At 35.3% G+C, this 27,602-nt stretch overlaps 2 protein-coding genes and 1 long non-coding RNA gene across 4 annotated transcripts in view; all 3 read left to right on the top strand.

Annotated features, from left to right (window-relative positions):
• The first annotated feature begins 1,643 nt into the window (after positions 1-1,643).
• On the top strand, positions 1,644-2,194 carry LOC745513 (keratin-associated protein 19-3). Of its 2 annotated transcripts, XM_024352384.2 has the most exons (2): positions 1,700-1,826; positions 1,881-1,945. In XM_024352384.2, exons 1-2 carry the CDS (start codon positions 1,700-1,702, stop codon positions 1,943-1,945), a joined length of 192 nt encoding a protein of 63 aa, XP_024208152.2. The 2 variants fall into 2 exon arrangements, with proteins under 2 accessions (XP_003319081.2, XP_024208152.2); XM_003319033.3 differs by having other exon boundaries at positions 1,644-2,194.
• Positions 2,195-7,380: 5,186 nt separating this feature from the next.
• Positions 7,381-8,046, top strand: LOC104006668 (keratin-associated protein 19-1). The gene has a single exon (XM_009450363.4). It carries the CDS (start codon positions 7,431-7,433, stop codon positions 7,701-7,703), a length of 273 nt encoding a protein of 90 aa, XP_009448638.1. The 5' UTR covers positions 7,381-7,430; the 3' UTR covers positions 7,704-8,046.
• Positions 8,047-11,996: 3,950 nt separating this feature from the next.
• The window catches only part of LOC107970211 (uncharacterized), a 30,096-nt gene continuing 14,490 nt past the window's right edge, over positions 11,997-27,602 (top strand). Inside the window, exons 1-3 of the long non-coding RNA XR_001712597.3 lie at positions 11,997-12,076; positions 13,665-13,720; positions 14,282-14,376. This is a non-coding gene — a long non-coding RNA (uncharacterized LOC107970211). The remainder of the gene's footprint in view (positions 12,077-13,664; positions 13,721-14,281; positions 14,377-27,602) is intronic.

The following is a 27,602-nucleotide window of genomic DNA, read 5'->3' as shown; positions in this document are numbered from 1 at the left end:
TAAAGTTAAGGGCATACGTGGGTGGGGTTTGGGGTCAGCCTTGGGTCTAGGTGACTAAATTCTTAGAGTCGGCTGAGGTACTCTTTGTCTTTAATTATTATTTTCTTCATCCTGTCTTTTTATAGTATACATATTTTTAGGGGATTCCTAAGACATTCACAATGCTAACAGTCTCTTACTGAATTCCCCAGGGTCTTTGGCGATGGCATCTATTAACATCTAACACTTTAATAAATACCTAACATCTTAGTAAAGCTTAGTTAGCTATTTTCTTTTAGGAAAAAAAAGAAACACACAATAGGTAAAGGTAACATAAAGGCAAAAATATCTGAAAAATCGAAGATTTTATTTATATATATATATGAATTTAAGTAAGTATTAAATGAAAATGGATGGGAGGCAAAAAGAATTGCATATATTTCACCATCTCACCTAGTCCCAGACCCTAATGGGAACTGAAAGAATATATTGAAAAGAGGAGGCCGGGCGCTGTGGCTCACGCCTGTAATCCCAGCACTGTGGGAGGCCGAGACGGGTGGATCACGAGGTCAGGAGATCGAGACCATCCGGGCTAACTCGGTGAAACCCCGTCTCTACTAAAAATACAAAAAAAATTAGCCGGGCGTGGTGGCGGGTGCCTGTAGTCCCAGCTAATCCGGAGGCTGAGGCCAGAGAATGGCGTGAACCTGGGTGGTGGAGCTTGCAGTGAGCCGAGACAGCGCCACTGCACTCCAGCCTGGGCGAAAGAGCGAGATTCTGTCTCAGAAAAAAAAAAAAGAAAAGAAAAGAAAAGAAAAGACGATAATTGTGTGGATCAGGAAAAAGGAATGAATGGGAGGAGGGCAATACAGTCTGTATTTTTGGTAGCACCTTGGATGTCTAATATGCCAGTAAGGGAGTCGGGATGTGAAAACAATTTTGAACAGTTTGTAAAGCTGCTTAGGAAATAGATTTTTGATTACTGTGATTTGACTTTAATGTTTGAGCAATATACTGTTGTGTTGTTAAATCAAAATGGTTTTTACTTTTTAAACGAGTAAAACCAAAAAAAGAGAATATTGGTTATGATGGCCAATGTTCTAGAGTAATAGAAGAATGATGGCTTTATTTTAACTTTTTTAACCCCATGAAGTTCTTTACTGTTAGGCATAGCAGGTGAGCAGATGGCTCCAGTCTTTCAAATGTTTGCTTCTCTTTAAAAAGGGACCTCACCTGAGGTAATAGATACCTCTGGAAGAATATAATAAATTTCAGAGCATTGGATTTAACCAAAGTCTGTTATTTAATCATAAATGAAGTAAAACAATTCAAGGAAAGCCAGAGATGAAGCAATATTTAATTTCAAAACATAGCATTACCAACTATGTAATGCAATATGCCTACGAAGAAGTCTATTTAAGGTCTGGTATGCACAGACTTTGAAGCTACAGCAATTTCTTCTCATAAAAGTGATGCAATATGTTAAAGGGACAGCATGAGAAGACAGCAATGCAAGCTCAAACACTTTAATGAGTTTGAGGGCCTCTTCAGATGTCAGGATTGGGTCAGGTAAGTGTAACATACACAACTACACTAAAATAGGCAGCAAGTGTTTTGTTACGTGATGTGTCAGGGTATATAAGCATGCCTGCACAGATGTCAGCATTCACACTCAGGACCTTGCCTTGAGCAGCAAACCAAACTCACTACCCCTGACACCATGAGCTACTACGGCAGCTACTACGGAGGCCTGGGCTATGGCTGTGGAGGCTTCGGTGGCCTGGGCTATGGCTATGGCTGTGGTTGTGGCAGCTTCCGCAGACTGGGTTCTGGCTGTGGCTATGGAGGCTACGGATATGGCTCTGGCTTCGGAGGCTATGGATATGGCTCTGGCTTCGGAGGCTACGGATATGGCTGCTACCGCCCATCATACTATGGAGGATATGGATTCTCTGGATTCTATTAAACTACTGCCCAGCAACACAATGTGTGAAGTTATAAGAGGACTTTCCCAGAGCTGACTTCAATCATTGGACAACAAAGATCATGCTGGAGCTATTTGCACAAAAGAATTTAACATCTCAGAATTTCAGGCAATTTTTTTTCTCTGTATACCCACATCTCTTTCATAATCCTAGTATTCTCTACTTTTGCTTTTAAAGCTGATTGAATTATCTGTTTATCTTCCAATAAAACATTCTATTTTCAAACACAATATGGTTCTGTTTTGTTCATGAAACTCAATTATACGTAAGTGATGATGTCAATGAGAGAAGCTATCTCCTTGGTGGAGAATCTATGTTTTTTCATATACCTCATAAACATGCATGCAGATAGATAAATACATCGATAGCTCCAAAGAAGAATAATTCTAGATTGAAATGAAAAGAACTGCAAAATGGTTAGTAATCTGATATTTTTCAACATTTTGCTTTTATTTAGATAGTATTCAGATTTAAGTCAACAACAAAAAGGAATACCTACTTAACATGTCTTTATATTTATATATCAAGCATATATGTTTTATTTAATTCAGATCACATTTGTCAACTCACTCTGAATGTGTAATGAATTCTTCTATCCATTCAAAATTTCTTTCTTTTTATTGTAAGAGCAAGCAAATGGTGACAGTTCAAACGATATTTCTAGGTTAATTATGAAAGTATATTTTCTTACCAAGAATTATTGTATTTGGTATAACCTCACCCTATCATACTCTTCTGTCCATTAATTTATTCGACATTTTCATTGAACAACTGATGTACGTAACTATTAAATTAGTATAGAATTTTTTTCATATTGGATTGACATATTTAACTCAAAATATTTAGATAATTTTTTCAGCTAGATTTTCTATTATCTTACTTGGTCTTCATGGTATGATATGGCAAAGTCATGGCATGATATAGCAAAGTTATCATTTGGCCAGTAGAAAACTTTATTTTCATTATTTCACACATCAACACAGGATCTGAGTTTCACAATTAACTCATGATCTTCCTGGAAAAATATCCCCAAAATAGCATAACAGAGAAATAATTGTGCAAGTCATTAGTCCACTGAGTTAAGAGAAAAAAATTGAAAAATAAACATTTCTCAGTTTCCAAAGTTAATCGCTATCCAAAAGATACTATAATTGTTCTACTTTTTAATTAGGAAAAAAAGCAGAAGTATTTGATTGTTTTGGTTCATATCTTTCACAGCATTATATGATCATATATGTGCATGTATATATATGTTAAATGACACTTTTAGTCAGTTGAAACTACACAATATTTTGCCTCATAATAATGTTTCTGTGTGTTTATAGTCCCCACTGTGTTACAAATCCTCAGTATAATATTATATTACATTTAAATATATAGGAATATATATTTAAATATTACATTTAAATATATAGGAGTATATATTTAAATATTACATTTAAATATATAGGAGTATATATTTAAATATTACATTTAAATATATAGGAGTATATATTTAAATATTACATAAATTGATATATTAAATATAAATAAATATTTTTATATTTATATGTATTATGAATAATAAATATTATTTTATTTATATTTCAATATGATTATTGATAATTTGTTATTTATATTTACTAATATATAGAAGTATATGTTTAAATATTAATGAAATATTAATTTATTTATTATATATTATATATAAAATATATAATACATACATATATAGTATATATTGTATATAATTTATATAAATATCATTTTATATATTTCTATATGTCTTATATCAATATCATTATGTATACATATTTGTCTCTCTCTCTCTCTATATATATATATATCTATACACACACATATATATATACATATGAAGATAAATTTCAGTGAAACCTCATCCTTTCAAGAAATGGCCAAAACAATATTGTTTTTCTAAAACAGAATTTCGGGCAATGATATGTGCCTACAGATGTTTTGTATAAGCTCGTCAAATGTAACAAAATGAGGACAAAAATTAAATCACACAAGGAGCAGAAAGAGGCATTACAATTCTGCAACGCTGTATTCCAATTTTGGAGGCACAGAAATTCAGAATATGTTATTTTTGTCATAATTGGTGCCAAGACTAGGATCAGAATCATGCCATCCTGAGTCCCAGGTTTTAGACTATACTTTGCAGACTCACTTTTTATGCATTTTCTTCTTGATTGTTGTCAGATAACCATTCTGAAAGTTCTGGTCATAGTTGTAAGAAAAGCTAAATTATCTCAACTGCTTTTATGAAGGTTGGCCCTTTTTCTTACATTAACATTGATGTTTCATTTTTATTGTTCTGATACAGAGAATTAAACCAATCAAATTTTAGTTTATCTACTTCTGATTGTAACTAACCAATGAGCAATGTTAACATCAGACACTAAGTTAAAAAACAAAACAAAGCGCCATGACCTCTTCTTTGAGTCAATGCTCTCAGGGCATTCTGTGTACTACAACAACGGGCTGAACAGGGGAAATACAGCTAAGTAACTCTATGGGAGGTCAGCAATATTGTCTGACCCAGTAGAATAGGATTTCACTAGAAGCATTTTCTTCTCATTTGGATAATGTCCCAGGGATAGTTTCCATGGGGCTGAAAAGCAGTAATCAATATAATTATTACTGCTATCGTTATTACTATAATCAATATTATAATTTCATGCTGTTTAAGGTTGTATTGAATAATTTCTGAGATGATAGAAAATTTATAACAAAAATTTCCTTACTTCCAGGAAAAATGTGAGAACATTTTTCACTCTTCCACCTATCAACATGAGTAGAAAATAGGGTCACGAGCTAACAGTTCTTAAAAAGCAATAATGATCCAAATCTACTTTTGATCCAATAAATGGATAGAAAAAGAATAACCCCTCAAAGGAAATTTCATTGAGACTTTTTTCACTTGCATATACAGAAAATAAATCAGATTTTTTACATATTCTTCAAATTTTTTTCTAGTTTACATGGCTAGTGGACAAAATAAGCTACGCGTGTCATAGTCGTATGTTTTATTCTTTGAAAATACATTTAGTGTTTATTGTACTATTGAAGTTTCGCATTTGTGTCTCATATTATTTCCATATAGAGACAGTTTTATGTATCAAAAACAAACAAAATAGCCTTTAATCATGGTCACATGCTCTGACAGAGCTACACAAGAAAATGTGAAATTCTTAATGCTATGTAATTTATTCATAATTCTAAGTGTTTCATTAGAAATGTATATATGAATTGTATCACGGCTGATTTTCTGAAATGGAGAATAAAAATGGAATGAAATTGGGTTACAGTAACACAGACATCAAAGAGGAAGGCTAGTGTTAGGTTAAATGCTACTCTGACAGCAGGAATCTTGTTGGAACTTGCGTTCAGCCTTACAACATCTCCCAGAATAGCCAGTAAGTTGCTCATGTTATGCTATTCATGGCCCTTGCATTGATGTCAAAGTCATATGCTTCATTCAAATAATATTTTTGAATGCCAACTAAATATGAGACTTTGTTTTGACACTCAGCAGGTCAGAGAAACACCGCATTGTTAAAAAAAAAAAAAGTGTGACTTGAACAGAAAGTCATTATGTTTAGGGAAATAAACAGGCACAGAAAGAGAGGTATCACATGTTCTCACTCATAAGTGGGAGATAAAAAAGTTAATCTTATGAATGTAGAGAAAAGAGTGATAGATATCAGATGCTGGGATGGGTGTGTAGGTGCAGGAGAGATAAAAGTTGGATGAAAGGTATAAGTTCTATTGTAGAGTGACTATAGTTAACAACAATATACTGTATATTTCAAAGTAGCTGGAAGAGAGAGCTTGATTTATTCCCAACATAAAGAAATGATAAATATTTAAAGTGATGGATATTTCAGTTACTCTACCTTGAACATTATACATTCTATGCATGCAATTAAATATCACATGTATCTAAAGTATGTAAAATACGTATCAATAAAAAATTTAAATAAAATAAAAAATTTTAAATGTGTCATTCGGTTACTCATAAATCTCAAAAAAATCTTAGTAGTATGATTATAGTCGTATAAAACTGATACCTTTCTGGAGTTCCAAGTTTCAAGATATAGGTACATCTGGATGAGGCTTAATCAGGTATGAGGTAAGCCTTGGGCATTTCTAACTCTATGGGCTGAGCTGAGGGACTCTCTGGTCAACTCTCCCTAAAGAGCTACCCCTTCTTTTCTATATTTTTCACAATTGTCCCTTACATTTAGAGAATTTCGTGTTAATCTAAGTTGCACAAATATTTTTTTAAATTTCAGATAATTTGAAGAGTTGAAAAATGTTTTAAACAAGAAACACCATAATCAATATCTTAGAAGATCTAGTTGATTTCTCAGGAAAAGCTAACTAGAAAGCGGTTAAAACAAAGCACAACAAAAAACAAGGGCACAGAATAGGCAAAGACAAGGGCAAATATTGACTATGGAGATCTAAATGGAAAGAATGAATGTTGATTTGAGTAAATAGGTTGTAGCCAGAACATTTTGCCTACTTCAAACTTTCACCTGGTTATAGTAATGAACTGTGGAGGAAAGGAAGTTGGGTGAAGTTTGAAGTGAGATCAGCAAAAGATGCAAGAGGGATGAATTAATGACAAAATGTAGAGAAAGAGAAACAATTCTGTATGAAGGCAGATTATAATCTTCATTTTTTGGTAACAGTGAGGTTAGAACATATAATGGAGAAGGGACTTGAGATATAAATAGAAAACTCTGGAAAGACCAGATGAGATGGGCTTTTGATCCCTGTAAGAGTCTCTCCATTTATGACTACAATTGTGCTATGTTCTTAAAACAAAACAAATATTTTGCATGCTGTTGTGCAAAGCCCAAAATAAATATAACAATTGTGCATGATCAAAGTTTTAAAAGTCTACAAATTAGGTGACATTTGTTTCTTTCAGGTACATACACAGGTGAATCAAATCTTTCTTGCTTCTCACTCTACAAAATATGTGTGCTTTATGAAGAAACTGATGAAAGTAAGAGTCTTGACCTTGGCTATTTCTTGAAATTTTGTGGAATCAATTATAACCACGTCCAAAAATGCTTGTGATGAGAATATATTTGAATAGAAATTCAAGAATTTTTAATGTGACTGATGTTAAGTGACTGGTAATAAAGAATTCTATTTAAGGTTTGGTATGTTTTAGACTGAAGAAGCAGCAATCCCTTCTAATAAAATTAAAGCAGCAAGCTCAGGGACAACCTAACTAGGTAGCCAAACAAGCTCAGGCATTCTTACTGAGTGTTGTCAGGGGACAATAGATTAACGAGCTGCCTCAGGCAAGTATAATTCATGGAATGACACAAAAAGAGGGACACATGTTTGTCACATGCTCTGACCAGGGTATATAAACCTCCTACACATGCTGGCATTCACACTCAGGATCTTGCCTGAACAACAAACCAACTCACCACTCCTGACACCATGAGTCACTACGGCAGCTACTACGGAGGCCTGGGCTACAGCTGTGGAGGCTTCGGTGGCCTGGGCTATGGCTATGGCTGTGGATGTGGCAGCTTCCGCAGACGGGGTTCTGGCTGTGGCTATAGAGGCTACGGATATGGCTCTGGCTTTGGAAGCTACGGATATGGCTCTGGCTTTGGAGGCTACGGATATGGCTCTGGCTTTGGAGGCTATGGATATGGCTGCTGCCGCCCATCGTACTATGGAGGATACGGAATCTCTGGCTTTTATTAAATGAATTGCTGAAATTGGAAGCAGAGGAGAAACCTCCAAATGTGTTTGGTCCTGTCGCGTGCTTTCATTCCAAAAATCCATTCTATTGCCTTCAGCATCAATGGAGAGATATTTAGCTATGTTAAATCTTTAAAATGGATTTAAGCTGCTTCTGTGAATATTTGTTGTCTTTTTACTTTCGGAATCCGTCACCTGAAATCATATTCATGTATAACTACTCTAGTTTGTTCTTCTAAATTTGCTTTATTTTTCTTACCACCATTACCGTGATGTTATCTTTCTATCAAGATCCTAGCAAAAACTTGTATTTTGCTTTTATCTAATAAATGAAGCAAAGTATAAATATTTTAGTTCTTGTCAATGTTTCCATTATCATATTTAACGTTTTATTTTGCAACTACTATAAAAAGTTTACTTATGAGGCAGTGAGATCTGTGGCTTCATGGTGGAATATGATGAAAATGTTTCTAGTTTACTGTGTTAACGGAAGCTTGAGAACAAATAAGATATCATATTAACAAGAGATAAAAATAACTTGCCTGTCTATTTACTTAGGATGTCAGCCCCTCTCAAGTGTCCCTCAAGTGTTCCTGGAATCACTAAGGACAGTGTCATTCTCATATTCTGCTGTGCAACGTTGGTTGCTGTTAGCTGAACGTCTTCTTGGTACCCCTGTTCTGGCCAGGCATGTGTTTGCTTTTTGTTCACCCTTCAGTTGAGGTTGCGGCAAGGAGATTGGGAAGTTTCACTCATTTCCTCCTCAGAACTACATTCTATGTTTAGCATCTCCCTGAAGGCCATTGTCCGATATTTGACTGAGGCAACTCCCACTGAAATGCGGCACTGAAACCCAGTGGCACAATGTTGTACAAAAAATTGGAGGTAGTTTGCAAATGTATTCTCCAATTCCATGGGTTGTCTCTTCACTTTGTTGATTGTTTCATTTGCTGTGCAGAAGCTTTTTAACTTTATGTGATCCCATTTGTCCATTTTTGCCTTGACCGCCTGTGCTTACTGGGTATTACTCAAGAAATTTTTGCCCAGACCAACATCCTGGGAGTTTCTTGTGTTAAGTGAAATAAACCAGGCACAGGAGGACAAATGTCATATGTTCTCACTTATTTGTGGGATCTAAAAATCAAAGCAATGGAACTCATGGAGGTAGAGAATAGAAGGACAGTTACTAAAGTCTGGGAAGGGTATTTGGGGAGGGGACTGGGGCTGGTTAATAGGTGCAAAAAAATAGAAAGAATAAATAATGACTTAGTATTTGATAACACAACTAGGGGACTATAGTCAATAATAATTCAATTGTACATTTTAAAATAACTTGGAGAGTAAAATTGGATTGTTTGGAACACAAAGGATAAATGCTTGAGGACAGGGCTACCCCATTTCCCATGATGTGATTATTACACTTTGAAAGCCTCTACCAAAATATCTCATGTAACTCATAAATATATGTACCTACTATGTCCCCACAAAAGTAAAAAAATTAAAAGAAAGAAAAATTGGGATAAGCTGGAGGGATGCTTTCTGATTTTTTTGTTGCACCCTATTAGAGGCTCTTAACAGTCTATATGGCTTGTCGTGAATGGGTGATGACACAAAGTCACATGAGAATAATATACAGGAGGCTTTACTGATAAGAGCCCTTCTTGGCTGTCAACTCTGGCTTCATTTCTCAGTCAAGTTCAAGGAGCCTGGCTCTCTTTTCTCTAGGAATTTATTCTCACCCAAAAAATTCTTCCGTTCCTTTCAGGCTTGTTTTACAAGTTCACCACCCGTGGCCAGGCATCTTGGAACACCAACAGTAAACACAGATAGAACCGTCCTCCGCGATGTTTCTCAGTCAACTTTCAAAGTAGCGAGAGAAGCCTGTTTCACCAGTTTGTCTGACATGACTAGGCATGTCTGAATCCACTTAAATTCAAATTTGGACCCCTACTACTTATCTTAGAAAATCTTCTTATCCTTTTGTAAATCTAAAAGAGGAACACTATTTATAAATAATTTCTCATAGAAAAAGTGTTACCTTTTTGTCTATACTATAGTTTTGATTTCAAATTAAGAAACTAAACAATGGAAGCAAAAAAATGGAGAGAAGAAAAGAAAGAAGCAAGAAAGAAGTCAAAAAAGAAAGAGAGAGAAAAATTCATAGGTTAAGGGCCCAATCACATTTAGAATGCATTCCATGTTTTATTTTATTTTATTTTTTAATTGACACAATAATGGTATGTATTTATAGGGCACAGAGTGAAACTTTGATATATATAATGTAATCAGATCAGGATAATGAGCATGGATAATTGATCTTTTGTGAAGCTGAAATGAGAACCAGATATAATACCTGTCCAAGTGCTGTTAAACTGAAAGACGTGATTCAAAGACCCTTCAGCAGATACCCTTGGCAAATGCTTAATTTTGCTAGTGAGGTTTTGCAATCTAAGTTTTAGTATGTTCTAAATTCCTTGGACAAAATAGAAGAGTTAATTAATTATTTAATTAAGCTAATTTTTAGCTTTAGCTAATTATTTTATATTCTAACAACAACAACAAAAAATCTACAGGAGAATAGCCCGTAGTCCCTGTAGATTATAGGAACTGTAGTTACTATTCTGTATGATTTCGATCTTTGATTTTTTTATTGTCCTTTGTCAACTCTAAAATTTAACAATGTGTGAATTAGTCTGCATATTTATATTTGCTCTATGAGGGTTGTAAGCATATATAAAGCTTCCCTTTATAAACATATAAAAAATGGTGGGTGCTTTTAGAGAACAATTATTTAGAATGTACTGTATGTGACTAGTCAACCTAATTTTCTCCAGACAGACATTATATCCTACTAAAGATGACCTTGTAGATAGAAAATCTGTTACCTTTTTACTACACCACACTTTCTATTTCAAATTAGAAAACCAAACAAGGGAAGCAAAAACAACAAACATCATCCTCATTAGGTTTAAGTGCTGGCCTTACTTGAAGGTCTTTTTGATTTCCGATCTGAACTGTCCAGGTGCTGTTAAATTTGATTTGTTCCCAAATATAATTTGTGATGCTCCTGAATGTCATGGCTTTTAAAAGTATATTGCAAAAGATGTTTTTATTCTTGGTTAGATCGTTAAAGAATTGGAAGCTGGGAACGTGAAAGATATTTCTAAATTGCAGTCAGTAAGTAGTTCTGCTGGGAGAACTGAATTTCTGTTGATGTCTATTACAGTATATCAGTAAGATATACTGTAGAACTCACCTTCAAAATTTAAAATATACTATGGAACATACAATTCTTATGAATGCAAGTAGAGGGGGAATTTCCTGATGAAAACTATAGATTCTAATTTTGAGGAAGGTATAATAGTGTCATGTGTACCTAGTCATGCTTGTGCATAGTGATTGCATAATTTAGGATCCAAGATTAATGTTAAAGGATAAAATTGGAGAATGAATAATTTCTTGAAACATGGATACAAAAAGTAAAATTTCTTTCTTCCACCGAAAAAGTTTTTTCAGACATAATAATCATGGTCACATCTTACTACTGCACTCAGATTGGTCACAGAAACCTCTAATAATGCAAATCAATATAAAAACTCTTTAATCAATTAAAAATGCTCTATTACTATGAAAGATCAATTGAATCAATATTGTATTGGATATGTGTATAGAATAAAAATTCAGGATACCTGAGCAATTTGGTAATCTGAATAAAAGTATTCCCTTTTATTGGAAATATGTTTGACAGACATCACTGCTGGCCTCTGAAGTTTAGAGGACTAGGTTGCAGCTATGAATCCATCTATGGTTTGAGCTACTAACTTGGAGATTCTGAGGCTTAATATTGTTATATATTTAGTTATGTTTCTGCCAAGCACCTTACTATGGGTTGTAGAGACCATGTGGATTCTATTGTTTAATTGGTTGACAAGGCCAACCAATTTGTGATTGCTACAGCCACTCAAGTCAGAATATGGAGAAGCTTCACATGTCTCCTCTGTCATCTCCATAGCCAATTGGTAGCTATTTTGTGCTATCTTCTTAACAGATACATAAAATATATAATTCTTTATAAATATATTCAATTTCATTTTACCTTTTATCTAATGCTCATGGTCATAATTTGCCACTTGGACTATGGCTGCACCTTTTCATCTATTCCTATCTGATCTCCGAAACTCAAAACCTGCCACCTTTCTTTAGTCCCTTTGTTAAAAGTTATTTGTTTAAAATGACTCCTTATATCTCTCCCTGGAATGACACATAATGCTGCTATTATGATGAAAACAATGAAGCGCTCAATATGCTGATATGGAAGGAAATTTCATTAAAAGGCAAGTTACAGAAGAGCCTGGACCATGCAGTTGGCTCATCAGGTATGATATTACACTCAGCAAACACCGACTGAATTAATATGTGTATTTACCTAAATGATCCATAATCTTGTTAAATATCTGCCTTTATACTAGCTCCTCCCTTACCTTGCATGAGCTGCTCTTCACTTCTCATGAAGAGTTCCTACTCACCTTCAAAATTTAACTTAAGGGATTTCTGGGTCAAATGGTATTTCTGGTTCTAGATCCTTGAGGAATCGCCACACTGTCTTCCACAATGGTTGAACTAATGTACACTCCCACCAACAGTGTAAAATTCCTATTTCTCCACACCCTCGCCAGCATCTGTTGTTTCCTGACTTTTTAATAATCACCATTATGACTGGTGTGAGATAATATCTCATTGTGGTTTTGATTTGCATTTCTCTGATGACCAGTGATGATGAGCTTTTTTTCATATGTTTGTTGGCTGCATAAATGTCTTCTTTTGAGAAGTGTCTGTTCATATAATTTGCATGCTTTTTGATGGGGTTGCTTGGTTTTCTTCTTGTAAATTTGATTAGGTTCCTTGTAGATTCTTGATGTTAGACCTTTGTCAGATGGGTAAATTGCAAACATTTTCTCCCATATACCCAAAGGATCATAAATAATTCTACTATAAAGACACATGCTCATGTATGTTTATTTCCACACTAGCTACAATAGCAAAGACTTGGAACCAACCCAAATGCCCATCAAGAATTGACTGGATAAAGAAAATGTGGCACATATACACCATGGAATACTACAAAGCTATAAAAAAGAATGAGATATGTCCTTTTAAGGGACATGAATGAAGCTGGAAGCCATCATTCTCAGCAAACTAACACAGAAACAGAAAACCAAACACAGCATGTTCTCACTCATAATTGGGAGCTGAACAATGAGAACACATGGACACAGGGAAGGGAACGTCACACACAGGGGCCTATCGGGGGTGGGAAGCAAGGGGAGGGAGAGCATTAGGACAAATACCTAATGCATGCAGGGCTTGAAACTGAGATGTTGTGTTGATGGGTGCAGCAAACCACCATGGCACATGTATACCTATGTAACAAACCTGCACGTTCTGCACATGTATTCAGAACTTAAAGTAAAATACAAATTTAAAAAATTTAAGTATCTTCTCTTGAGATGCCTTCCAGATTCCAGCAGTCACTTGACAGCATCATGCATAAATGTCACTTTTGCATAGAGGTCTTCCCTGAGACGCTATTGGCCTGTGGTCGTTTATATAGCCTTTTCTTCATAGCACTTATCACCAAGAGATGCTATACACTTGCTAGTTGACTCACATATTTTGTATCTCCCCAGGAAATGGAAGCTACATATGGGCAGAAATTTAATCTCTTTTACTCATCTGTGCATCCACAGGGCCTAGAATAATGCCTGGCTTACAGAAAGTATTTCATAAAATATGTGCCAAATAAATCTATCATAGTGCCAAACCATTGGTTATTAATTTATATGCCAGTATCCTCATTGAATCCTGTGTCCTTTTCTTATAATAATATGATTTTATTGATGAAAATGTAGAAAAGCTCTACTTTTATGCTAAATTAATATCATGTTTTATTTATCTTTTGCATAGGTAGACATTAACTTCTGCAATGTGCTGGATGCTGTGTTAAGTATACAGGCATAAATGTAAGCCAACTGCAACTGCAACATAGCTAGTAAAGATGGTTCATATTTATTTTCTGCCTTTCATGACATGTCACACATAAACTTCACACATTATAAGGTATATGATTTTGTTATTCCTGTGCAATAGGTGAGGAAATTGCACTTTGGAAAATTTAAATAACTTCCACACACCATGCAATAGTGAGTTGTGAGGTATTATAACCTGTGATAAATTAAAAAGTATTTTGACTCTAAGCATAAGTTTGTGCACCTGAGCAGTGAAGGCGAGGCAAATGCCCCTAAAGAAGGTCCAATGTTTTAATCATAGGATGTCACTGGTCACATTTAAGAAGTAGAGGTGCCAGTCAAAATTCTTCTATGGTATTATCAGGAGAGATATACCTTGATCTCCCTCTCTCACTTTGCAGATTTATGTTCACCCATTTTTTGTTCTCAACTGTCTCTGAGAAAGAAGTTTTCCTTCTCCCCTGTAAGACTTGAGGCATTCATTTTTCCTTTTTTTCTCTTTCTTATCTTGTGGCTTATTGTTCTATTCACTATTACCTATCCTTCTATTTGCAGTTTCCCCTTGTAGGAAGACACCTGAAATTGACCTACCTGGAACCACCATCTATATTCTGGGATACTGTGCTTCAGTCTTTTAGAAACTCTTTGAGGTATTTGTATGCTAAAAAAGTAAAGCTCAGAGAGGCTAAAAAATTCCTAAAGTTGGATGTTTATATAAGGCAAAGCTGGGTTTTCAACCCAGGAAGTCTGAGTGCAATATACTATCTTCAGACATACACAAAGTCCTATGAAAAACACAACCAAAGAAACCAAGGTTAAAACCTCAGTGTCCTCTTGGTCTATCTTTAAGTTGACTGTCATCTCTTCCCCTTTTCTTCATGTCACTGAATGACCTAAAGGAATACTTGCACCCCCTCTGCATTCTCTCTCTTCCTCTGTACCTCATTTCTAGTGCAGTCTTCCATCCTCCTCCAATAGTCTGTCACTTAGTTGAAGCTAATGCAGTAAATGTTCCAAACAACTTCTTTATTGTCAAATCCAGTGTCATCCTCAAAGTTTTGTTGAGATGCAGTGTCACTAGGTGGTTAGGCATGAACTTTCTGAAGGCAAATGCACCTAAGTCAGACTGTCAGCTCTGTTACTTCCCAAGGTGACCTTGGAAAAGTTACTTAAACCCATTGGATTTCAGCGTTCTCATCTGTAAAACTGGGGTAACAATAGCAACAATTTCATAGGATCCTTGTGAGGATTAAATGAGTAACACATACAAAACCTCAAAGCATAGCTTGTCATATAGTCTGCAATCAATATATATTAGTTATTGCTACTTTTATTTTGACATTATTATAATTGACTTTGTTTCCATTTTCTATTGCCATCATACTGCTGTGTTACACACAACGATAAGCTGTATAATAAGATGGTTCATGCTCAACCATCCAACGGCTGGGGGAAGTAAGATAGCCTTGCTGTTTGCTCACATGACTGGGGTTTGACTTACTGTTGACTGGGGTAGAAGTGGGAATTGGCTTTGCTCCATCAATCTCTCACTCTAAAATTAGGCTAGATCTACTTACTGTGTTCTCATGAAGATGGCAAGAGTATGAGAGCAAACTAGATTCTTGCAAGAACTTTCATGCTCAGAACCAGAACATCATCAATTCTGCCTTTTGGCTGGTAACACCATGTTATATGACTGTGCCAGGAATCAGAGTGAAAGAACATTTCAAAGTTATAATGCAAAGAGAGTAGATGAGAGGGGAAAGATAAAGCTTTGTATTCTACCAGAGAACCCACTGTCTAGCCTTTGTTTATTTAAAGCTAACCTCCTTTACTCTAAGCAGTAGTTGACAACTTCTCTGCAAGTTGTGGTGCTCGAATCTACATTCCCAGTCTATAGGAATGCCAGACACAATAATGAACAAATTATGAAGTTAGAATTTCAGATAAGTAATAGAAACATTTTTGGTATGTCTAAAATATTATATAGAGCGTGCTTATGCTAAACAAAATGTTATTTATTCAGAACTCAAGTTTAACTGGGCACCCTGTATTTTTATTTGCCATATATGGCATCTCTCCCAAACCGATCTTTCTTCTGATATTTATCTACCAGAAGAATGTTTCCAAATGCATGTCTCCATAGACAGCTGAGCTTAAACTTATTCAAACCAATAGATTCTTCTTCCCACACATGCACCCTTTTTGCTTCTCTACAAACCCCTTTCCAGCATTTTGATCCACCAACTGCTGCAAAATTAAACTTTTGTGAAAATAATTATCCATTTATGTCCCTCTCCTCACTTATTGGCTACTAATTCCCTTTAACCTTGGCATTTATATTTTTCTCAAAGATGGCACACTGTCTGCATCACCAATTCTTCTTTCTTATTTTATGTTTTTTCATCTCTTATCACAGTAGTCTCTATTAAGGATTTTCCTAACTCAAATTTTATTTTGCTTACATCTTAAGGTGCCATTCTTACTAGTTAGAAACTCAAAGTTCGAGTCAAACTCCTTGGATTCCAATACTAACTTGACAGAGGATTAATTCTCTGAACTTGGGAAATTTATTTTATCTCATTAAATCTCATTTTTGTTAACCGCAAGTTGAAAATAATCTCACTGTTTTCCCTGTAATGTGGTGAGGACTAAACGATCTATTATTTGCAAAGTACAAAAGAATGGCCAGGCAGAATAAATGGTAGACATTATCCGTAATAATAATGATTATTATTACTATAATGCACTTATTCTTTTATAATACCTGGTGTCTCTATTTCATCCCATCATAATACCTTTTCATCTTGCAAGTCTTAATGTGTAAAAACTACTCTGACATCATAGTTCATGAAAAATGAACAAACACCCTATCCTCAACTCTATTCTTTTCACATGTTTTCTTTTCTCACAACCACTTTTATCATATAATGTGATGTTTGCTTATCTTTCTCTCCTGCTCAATAATGAGCTTCTTCTTTGCAATCTAGATTTACTCAACTTTAATGCATTTGAATTGAAAATCATTACAGATTCATAAAGCTAAATGTATTACTTTATTATGTCAGTCATGGTTACAATGCAAGATGGCTATTAAGCTTGATATGTTCCCATTTTAAATTGTATGCCTTATATGCTCTATTTTCATGTTAAAATAATAAGGGAAATAGTTTGCTCAAAAGATTTAAACAGCTCATATGAAACACCTGGATTACTTCCTAGGCAAAGAGTAAATGGAAAATATAAGTACAGTAATTTATTAGAACTTTTATGTCAAGAGTCTGTACTGTATGAAGAGACTGAAACACAAGCCCTGTCTACCAGGCAGACTATTTAATAAGCATGGAAAAACTTTACTGAGACTATGGGTAGTTTGACGAACTGTGGGAAATCTGGGAGACTGGGTTGAGAAGTGGGATGCGACCCTGGGTTGTCAATATAGCTAATATAGCACCCAAATCAATGACACAGCAATAGTCTTGTTAGGATATTGTTTTTGTCATTACTGCCATTTTTCTTTTTAGCCAACACTAGAGTGGGGCACTGCTACTACTGACATTCCTCTTGCCATTTTTTTCTGCTTCTGGATACCTCTGCTCTAGATACATTCTGAATACCGTTTTTTGTCTTTGTGTCACTTTGCTAAAAATCCAAGACCAGTTGAGACAGTTGATTAGCCAAGCTTAATTCAAATGCCTAAGACATCGCTACTGGGAGCAATGAAAGGAATTATCTAGTCCTCTTTAAGGTCTGCATTGGGAGCCACAGTACTGTCTCCTCCTAAACAGAAACAAGTCTTAGATACTGAGTAGCCTCACAAAAACAAGTCATAAATGTCAATGACACAGAGCCCAAGTTAGAGCAAATGTCTATATTTTCTTCCATACCAGATTCAGCCCAGAATATAAATAAGCACACTCTTAGTTAAGTAACAAGAGTGCTACTGAAATCTAATTTATTTTTTAACTATACCTCCCAAACAATTTATCCAGTTTTCTAAAGTGACTAAAATTCTCTGAATTAAACCTTTGCCTAGCACATAGGGTTAAGACTTGTGGTCATGGTGAGAATTGTAAATTCATTTCCTGAGGGTTTGGGAAGAGAACCATCCTGTACATTATTACCATTTACTTCTGGAATACTTTCCACCCACATATTGGGAGGGAAAAGGGAGAGGAAAAGGAGAAAGCAGAGGAACACACATGGAACCAGAGATGCAGAGTCAAGGGAAGAAATTCACATGGATGGAGTGACTCAGTAATAAAACCTAGCCCCCAAGAGAGGCCACGTAGTGACTGACCTCTTCAGGATGGATGTGGCAGGGGCAAAGGGTGGAGATCAAAGGGACATGGATAGGAAGTCAACAAAGATAAACCATGTCTACAAAAATTATGCCCCAAGCCTTTAGGTGATCTAAGTGTGTTATAGAAAACACCATCAAGAGGTGTCTGCTTTTTCCCCTTCTGGTGAGCTCTATAAATCAGCAATTCAGTGAAGTGGAAAAGCATAGCCTCTGAAGTCAGCTTACCTAAATTCAGATTCAACACGCACACTTACTTAATAGCCATGATGACGTCGGGCATTCCATTACTTCAGCTCTCTAGGCCATCTATAAAATGAGGGTAATAACAATACTTACCTCATAGGGGATCGTGTTAAGTGAATCAAAACATCTAAAGTTCCTGGCGTATAATAAGTATTCATAAACACTTACTATTCTTAAGATTATTATTGCCAGGTTAAGAGATGTGTCTATCCCAGGGACTCAGTTTAAGTGGTTAACCCTTTAATAGAAGTTGGTTTTGAATAATGGTGGACAGACCATGATGTTTAAATAAATACCTTCTTACAGAGAATGTCAGAAGCCATCATGTATAATTAGTGAAGCAAAATAATCTTTTGAAATACAGTTGAGGGATTACCTCATGTCATGGACTAAATTTATGGGGATCTCAATTGGGGTCAGATAAAAGCCAAGGCTTTGAGAATGGAAACATTACCTCTTACAGGCACAAGTTGATTAAAGGAATACTAAATTCAAACATGTTAATATTCAAGAGGCCCTCCCTTCCTGGAATCAAGGGAATATTAAAGGGTTTGAGGGGCTCGTGTGCTATTTGAGATGTAAAGCCTGTAGGCTTTACCAGCCCCACTTCTGAGGGTTTACAATTTTACTGTACAGAGAACAGAGAGTGACATTTGAACTCAAGTCATGTGGCTTTTTCTACCCAGCTGAGTTCATTTCCCTAATAGCTGCAGTCACTGACAATCTAGGCTTCCGCAAAAGCTTTGGGGTAAGTACTGTGACTTCAATTGTTTAAATCACCATTCTCATTTTGGCTGTAGAGATAAAGACCTTGGCAAACTGGATAAAAATAAAATTCTGGCCTCTCTGTGGTCATGTAAGGTGCATATTCCCTGTAACCAGATCAACATCCATTAAGAAGATACTAACATTCCGCATTCATTGAATTAGAACCATCTTTGTGCCATCCCTGGGACCTGTGTTGATCATTTGTGAGCCAGGATATTTAAAGTATGACATTTTTTTCCTCAAACTATTTTGGAATATGACTAGTTTGGTATTTAATTGTTGTAGAATAAATCTCAACTTGGATACCTTTCACATCATATTGAGTCTTCCAGGCTGCTGAATTTCGACCTCAGAGATACCACGTGAAAGGAGGTTTCCATGGGAAGAAAGAAATAAACTCACAAGGTGCTTTCAATGAGTGAGATGTGATGTGACGGAGTTATTGAAAGGACATTATTCTTCTGATGGATTTTTTTTCATTTGAGGGGCATATCATAGTCAGGTTCTTTATGGGAGTATTTTGTTGGTATGGACAGTTTTTTTTTCTTATTCTTAGTGGTAGAAAATATTAAAAGACCATAATATTTAAAACAAGTAAAGCAAATGTGTAACTAATACTCAGGAGCAGCATGGAATGCTATTTTAAAACTAAGTCTGTATCACTGAAAATAAATTAATCCAAGCAAATGGTCAAACAAATTGATTTTATACGATGTAGAGAAATACTCATTTATTTATTAATTTTCTTTAATACTTTTCTTGCTTTATAAAAGGTTCAGTCTTTGGCAAAAAAAAAATCCATATTAATGAGAAAAGACTTGAAAGAAATGACAACCTAATCTCAATAAAGATTTAAGCAATGAACAGCAAGATTATGGCGTCATGTACAACTTATTTGACCCTTTTGATTGTACTAATCCTCCAAATGAGAAAGTCAGTTTTACCTGCAGCTCACTTAACATGGTGATTGTTTGTGCACTAACTTTTTAACATTTACTTGACCTTCACTCCAGTATTCAATTTGTAACTTTCATAATGACCATGTGAGGCATTATTTTTCCCTCTGTATTGTTTCCTTTGAATCTATTTATTATTGTTTCAAAAGGCAATAATTTGTGAGAATCATGCTTCTTTGGTGTTGATTGGGCCTTCTAAATGAAGAATGATTTCTTGCTTTTAGTAATAATATATGCTATCCCCATAGTCACCTGATTATAATGGCTGGGTATCTTTCAAAGTGAATTTAAATGATGTAGCTTATACAATAATCTTCTAACAAAAACCGATCTCATTTTCCTTTTGGAAACACCGGTCAATAATCTATGGTGACTTTATAAGTGACTTTATCAGTGGATGATTTTTTTTCAACTTTTACTCCAAAGAGTGGTATAGTACATCGTAATCATTTACAGGTGATGCTCGTGGCAGGTATAAGTTTCTATAGGTCATCAAGCTTGCTCTCCCCATCTGTAAAATATAAGTGTTACACAAGTTTTACACCCAAGGTTACATTCTATGATCTTATTTCTGCCATTACTATTGAGCAGAACTTCTTTTTGAACATTCAAATTTCACTTAGAAAATAAAGCCAAATACCTTTTAAAAATGTAAGTCCTCTTGTTTTAGGAAAAAGGGCTAAGCATACTTACTACATACTTATTACATTCTTATTTATAATTCTTATTGTTATATAATGTTTGTGGTTTTTTTGCATTTTTAATTTTGTCTTAAGAGAATTGTGTATAATGCTGCTTGCCTGTCTTATTATGCATCTGGTTATCTAATAGGTAGCTTATAAGATCTGTTAAAAAGTGCTACACGTTTCAAGTCAAATATATGTCGCCAGCTTTACATAAAGTACAAAACCATAAAAATAACTGCTCTTCAGCGTTCACTGAAGAATCTAGTAGGTATTTAAATTTATGACTTGAAATAACTTGGGTTAACTGATTTTTATTTTTAAGACTTTTCTTCCTTTCATGAATTGATATTTACTGTAAAACAAGTGAACATATGCTTTACGATGAGCTTGAATTATAATGCTTAGTAATTTGTTACTCTAGTGGGCCTCAAATCTAATCACCTGGGACAAATTTATTTGAATGTAGTAAAAAGTCCACCGTTTAAACATGCAATTCGACACTGAATATTCCATTTGTATTATATTTATATGTATCTGAAAACGCACACACACACACACACACACACACACACACACACAATGTATATGGAAGAAGCACAAAAACCTTTCCACTTCATGAAACTCCTTGAGTTTCTTGTCTCTTTTTTCATGAGATACTAGTTGTCAGGATTACCCTTAGACTCCCCAACTTTCTTTTATTTGTCTAATTTCTTTCTTCATTATACATCGTTTAGGTGACTATCTTATCTCTTTTACTCAAATTTCTCATTTTTTTCTCTAAAATTTCCATTAAGCACTTTCAAAACAAACAGAAATTTCTTTATAACATGTTTGCCTTCCTAAATTCTTCCTAGAGTATGGTATATTTCTAAAGTTAAAAAAAATAGAAGAAATGGAAAATAGAAGAATACATAAAATCAACAAAATATTATTTTAACAAATTGGACAGAAACAATAAGTGTCAAAAATATTCCTCGGTTTTGTAAATATCAAGTAAAGTGTTGACGTTTGAACAAATGCACATGTGTATTTACATCTGACTTTAAACTTTCTTCCTTATATGTGAAGGCTATCCCTGCAGGCCATTTAACATATTTGTGTCAATCTTCATCTGTATCAATATTAAAAGGAATATATTCCTTGTTGAATGCAGATAATGTGGCTGAAAGGATTTTAAGAATCTAACCTAAAATCAAGAAAGAAATAAAACAGGAATATATTTTTATATGTGTTGAAAAGTATTAAAGTTGATTGTTTCTGCTTAAGTGTTCATCAGTTAGTGTCACTGACATTTTGAAGGTATAATTTCAAATGTATCCCCTCCTGTGTATTTTCTTTGAGTCTCTAAAGGAAGAGAATTGAATCTTCAGTCATCAAACTGAGAAGTACAAAGGAAACAAAAGAAATATTTTGTTAAATTGCTTTTACCCTTGTCATACAATGGATAGGAAACAAGGAGTTTACTAGTTTCTCATATTTACCTAATTGCTCACTGAAAGTTAATCACAACATTTGTCTTTGATTTGGTGTTTAAAAATCAGCTTCTGTTAAGTTTAATAAACTCCTCTTTAGACGAGTAGGGTTTTTATCAAACTGCAAAGTACCATGATTAGGGCTAGATAATTTGTATAAATTTTTAGATCTAAGGAAAATTTTATATAACTCTGTCAGTTCTCACTTGGTGCACTTCTCCGCTTCTTTGCTTTTTCTGTTTGAGTAAAAGGTACTGAAACGTCCATGGGTGACTTTATAAAGTATTGAGTCGTTCAAAACAATTAATAGAAAAATATAGATGGAGAAAAGAGAAATGAGATTAACTAGCATTAAATATGCGAAGAAACTTAGAAGTGACAAGTATAATAATAGAAACATTGTATACCAAAATAGGACAACCATTGATTACTTAATTTAAGCACATACTTTAAATGCCTTACATAAACTCTGAAAACATTATGATTCCCATTGTAGAATAAAGAAACTGAATCAGAGAGGCTAAGTAACTTTTCCAAGACCTCACAGCCAATAGGTTGTAAAATTAGGATTAGAATCTTGATCTAAAATCCATGTTTGCTCTTCTTACTACTTCTTGTTATTGCCAGAAAGCATGCATCAGGAGTGATATCTGGATGAGTTGCGGCTGAGAGAGATGGTAGATTGAGTTTGTTGTCTTCACTGGTTAATTAGAGTAATTCACTGACTGAGTATAAGTTTGGTAAAACTCAACAGAGTTCTAAGACCCTGAATTAAAGAGAGAGAAAATGGATCTTGATTGAAATCATCAGTTTTTTTTTTACTAGAACATGCAGGGAGCCTCTAGTATAAGGCAATTGTGAAGTTATCTATAGCATTTGTTTTCAGTATACCTAATTTTAGATGGTATGGATGCCAATAATACTTTGTGTTTGGTTGTTAAACAAAGGCCATAATCTGAGTAGATAATTAACAACAAAGTCACTTTATTGAAGGCAAATTCATAAGATCCAGGGTTAAAATAATGGAACCCAATCTAGTGGAATATGGTGAAGAGGGAGCAGTCAAGTAAGGAAGCCACTTTTCTCTCATCTTCCTCATACCTTTATCTCTTTCATCATGAGCTGTATAATGCCACAAACCCTAAGGAAGGTAAATTTTACAATCCTGCTGCTGTGGAGAATAAGGCATTTCATGGGAGATGAGCTAGGCTTTGGAAGGATAAAATGTTAAAGGATAATCCAAAAGGAGGGTAAACTCTGAAAAAGGGAATTAGCAGCCCTTCACAGAACATGCCCTTCACAGAACATGCTTTCACAGAATTGGCTGCCCTTCACAGAACATGCTTTCCTAATTTACAATATCTTCTGATGCATAAAGTCCACTTTCTCTGTGCTAAAAGTGGCTCAGCATTGCTAGAGGGCAGATGATTTCACCAGTAGAGGTAACGTAAATGAGGTGTTTGTTAAACAGTTATAAAGAAGACAACGTTTGAAGGGGAAAAAATCATGGTTGTAGACAGAATCTGTATAACTTTTTCACCGTGTAACAAGCCCTATAAATATCCAATATGGATGTGATTATAGACATATCTTTGTCATTTTTTGTTGTTGCTGACCAAAGCAAAAAAAGGCTGCAGTGATTCCTTCCGTACACCAGGGGGCATCTCTTACCACTTCGGAAACTCATTTTCAGAACCTTTCCATTCCCTCACTGTCTTCCTCATCACCTAGTTGAGCTCCTGGCTGTGTTCTAAGACTGCTTCTGGTTTCTCATCATATTATTCTGGAGCCCAAACACTTGAAGTAGGCTGGGAGTTTCTACTTTAAGTATCACTTATAGACCAACTGAGAGCCATTTTATGATTGGAATAAAACTCTTCGAAAACTTTCATTATTTCTAAGCCTAAAATCTTTGTTCTATGAAGCCTGACATTTCTACTGAAGTAGAAACTCTTGCAAATTAAGATGTTCACGACCCAGTTTTCCGAGACTCACGTGCTTTGTGTGTTATGCTACACTGCTAGTTTGCTAAGAATCTTTTGGACCTTACTAAGAACAATTCGCATTAAAATAAATGACAGATTAGAAATATTTAAGAACATACAGGGCCGGGTGCGGTGGCTCACGCCTGTAATCCCAGCACTTTGGGAGGCCGAGGCGGGCAGATCACGAGGTCAGGAGATCGGCAGCATCTTGGCTAACATGGTGAAACTCCGTCTCTACTAAAAATACAAAACAAAATTAGCCGGGCTTGGTGAAGGGCGCCTGTAGTCCCAGCTACTCGGGAGGCTGAGGCAGGAGAATGGCGTGAACCCGGGAGGCGGAGCTTGCAGTGAGGCGAGATCGCGCCACTGCACTCCAGCCTGGCGAATGAGCAAGACTCCGTCTCAAAAAAAAAAAAAAAAAAAAAAAAAAAAAAAAAAAAAAGAACAAAAAGAACACATGGAAAAGAATACGGTTTAATAGTTTGAGAAAAATAATTCACTAACAAAAATTCTTTCTTAAAGTTATTAAACAGTGTAGAATTTGTAAAACTACTATAATTTAACTCCTGGTTAACAGAAGCAACTACTGCAGCCTTTTCACCTTAGCCAACTAAAAGAAAAGGGGATAGTATAATGTCAGGGCACATGGAAAATGGAAACATTTAATATGAAAATCTTTTCTTATTCTTCCTTGAGGAAGCATGCCAGAGTCTTAGTGTACAGTGCATCAATATTCTAGAGAAAGAGATTTGTCAGCCAGGTGATTTTTGACGTTTAAACTTGAAGGAAACAGAAGTTGTGTCTCAATAACAGAACACATGATTTTTTATGAGCCTTCCAGTGCATACCCTTTGTAAGGCAGGTACCTCATGCAGATCAGTTAGGCAACATAATGAAAACCAGCAACTGGTGTAATTTCTGAGGTGTGTCATAAATCATACTCCATTTGCACTTTGGAACTCTCCCTGCTGGCAATCACCTGTGTATTTGGGGGTCAAGTGGAGTGTTCATCTTCCATCAAATTCAATGCAAACTATGAAGCATAGCTTGGTGGCTATGTTGTGGTTTACTTCTCAAGAGAGTCCGGTGATTACAATTGAAAAAATCCTGGGCTGTCCTTGTGATAGAAAGTTTGGGAAAAAAATATACCAATGCACAAGTGTTGCTTAGCAACACTGCTTTCATAAGGAAAAGCCAATTGTAGAACATCTCAGAAAGTCATCACTTTGAGTATACCATATGCTCATTCCTTTAGTCAAACAATGAAGGATTGGCAAAAAAGTACAAACACTTTTTGACCCCCACCATCAATGTTAAACTAGTTATGATTACCTGTAAGTTTCAATATTTATTTATTGATGCAATAATTCACATTTCATTGAACATGTACTAAGCATGTACCCCAAATATAATGTCAGTCACTAATCCCGTTAAAACCCATTCACTATTTCTTAAAGAAATAGAAGGTTACACATACAATGATTATTGTGTCATGTAACAAGTAATTCCATATTTGTTAATGACCATAAAGTTAGAAAGGAGAGCAATATTGTAGAAATCATTACTTGAAACATTGTTTATATAGGTAACCCTCTCTAATTATATTAAGTAGAATGCAATAAACATTAATGGAGTACCTACTAAGTAATAAAAAAAAAATTGGGCTGGATGCTATATTACGTTAAAAACAAAATCTGCCACAAGCTGACTTTCTGACTTAATGAAGTTTGTACTCAAGTCATAGGAAACACAGATGAGTTCCCATGGTACAAAGAGAAAAATGGTTATCATAATGCAAGCACCACTCTCACAGAACAGCAGGCCACTTCTGGGAGAAGGAAGGTAAGAACAGGCTTGGATAGAGTCTAACGTTTCAACATTTAAAAAGAGAACAACGGTACAAACAAAAGTAAAGTATGTAAAAGTACTACATAAGGAGAAAGCAATGAACATTTTGGAGTGCGGGAAGAAATGAATCAGCAAAAGTAGCTTGGAAGCAAATCATAGATTATCATATGAAAGAACTCTAATGAAAAAGCACAGGCTTTGGCTTCAACAGAGCTAAGCGTGAGTGCTGGCTTGAAGATTATTAGGTATGGGTCCTTGGACATGTTTTGTGTTTTTTTTTTTTTTTTCTGATTTCTGGTACCTAATATGAAGAGTTGTGAGAATTAAGAAAGAGCATGCAAATCCCAAACCGCATGCTTAAACAATAATAGCCAATGAGTAAAAGGGAGCCACACCCAAAGTCTCAGTATGTCAATTTCAGATGGCATCTTAAGTTGCATTCATTTTCCACAGCGACACATTTGGTTAGTATATTCAATAGGTAGAAATCCTCTTCCTTCACAAAGAATTGTTCTCTCATTCATATTTTTAAAAAATAAAGAGCCCTTTGAGTAATGTTATTATTAGTTTTATTAGAGACTATGGCTTAATAAATATGAATGTTTACAATAGAAAGTAGTGCAAGCATACTGAAAAATTATAATGTCATTAGTGCTCAGTTCACAAGAAAGTGATGACCTGCAGTAAAATGGAAACAATATCTCAGGGTGAAAGAAAATATCTACAGATTAAATAGATTGCTGTCCTGAAAGAGTCATACTGTGCCTCACGGGTTTTTGTTTTTTTTTTTTTAAGCAAAATATCTTTTAATCTCTCCATTTAAAAATGTTGAAACCTATTCAAATTTTTAAAAATACTGAAGCAATCAACATATGTCAGTTGAAGAAACACAGAACAGTGACTAACATGCAAAGATGCTTCATAAATACTCTGAACAAATGAGTGATGAGTGAATCGATGAATGATGCAGGCCCACTTTGACCCACAGTTTTTGGTTTCTGAAGTAAAGTGTGTATCATGTGTCTTAAAAAATACTAAGTTGTCAAGAAATATTTACTATTGTTACTATTATTATTGGCAACCCAATGAATGTCTTTAAGGGGAAGAATGGTGATACCTTGACTTTTTAAGAAGGCAACTCTTGGCAGGGCGCAGTGGCTCACGCCTGTAATCCCAGCACTTTGGGAGGCTGAGATGGGAGGATCACGAGGTCAGGAGAGATGGAGACCATCCTGGCTAACATGGTGAAACCCCGTGTCTATAAAAATACAAAAAAAAAAAAAAATTAGCCAGGCATGGTGGCGGGCACCTGTAGTCCCAGCTACTCAGGAGGCTGAGGCAGGAGGATGGCGTGAACCTGGGAGGTGGAGCTTGCAGTGAGCCAAGATGGTGCCACCGCACTCCAGCCTGGGCGACAGAGTGAGACTCTGTCTCAAAAAAAAAGAAGTCAACTCTTTTGTCATCCAACTCCCTTTTATGATTCAATGCAGAGACTAAGCTGATGTGGAAAGAAATTAGAAACAGGGAAATTACTGGAACATTACCTAGCTAGAGGTCACACAGGCCTATTTAAAATAGTAGAATTTAAATGAAAATATAGGGTGGCTATGTGGTA

The sequence above is a fragment of the Pan troglodytes genome, chromosome 22 (genome assembly GCF_028858775.2).
Source record: "Pan troglodytes isolate AG18354 chromosome 22, NHGRI_mPanTro3-v2.0_pri, whole genome shotgun sequence".
Lineage (NCBI taxonomy): Eukaryota > Metazoa > Chordata > Mammalia > Primates > Hominidae > Pan > Pan troglodytes.
Note: the sequence above shows the minus strand (reverse complement) of the source record. Positions and strands in the feature narration are given on the sequence as shown.

Coding starts and splice junctions, on each gene's coding strand:
- LOC745513 (XM_003319033.3), top strand. CDS start 1,700: ATGAGCTACTACGGCAGCTACTACGGAGGCCTGGGCTATGGCTGTGGA.
- LOC104006668 (XM_009450363.4), top strand. CDS start 7,431: ATGAGTCACTACGGCAGCTACTACGGAGGCCTGGGCTACAGCTGTGGA.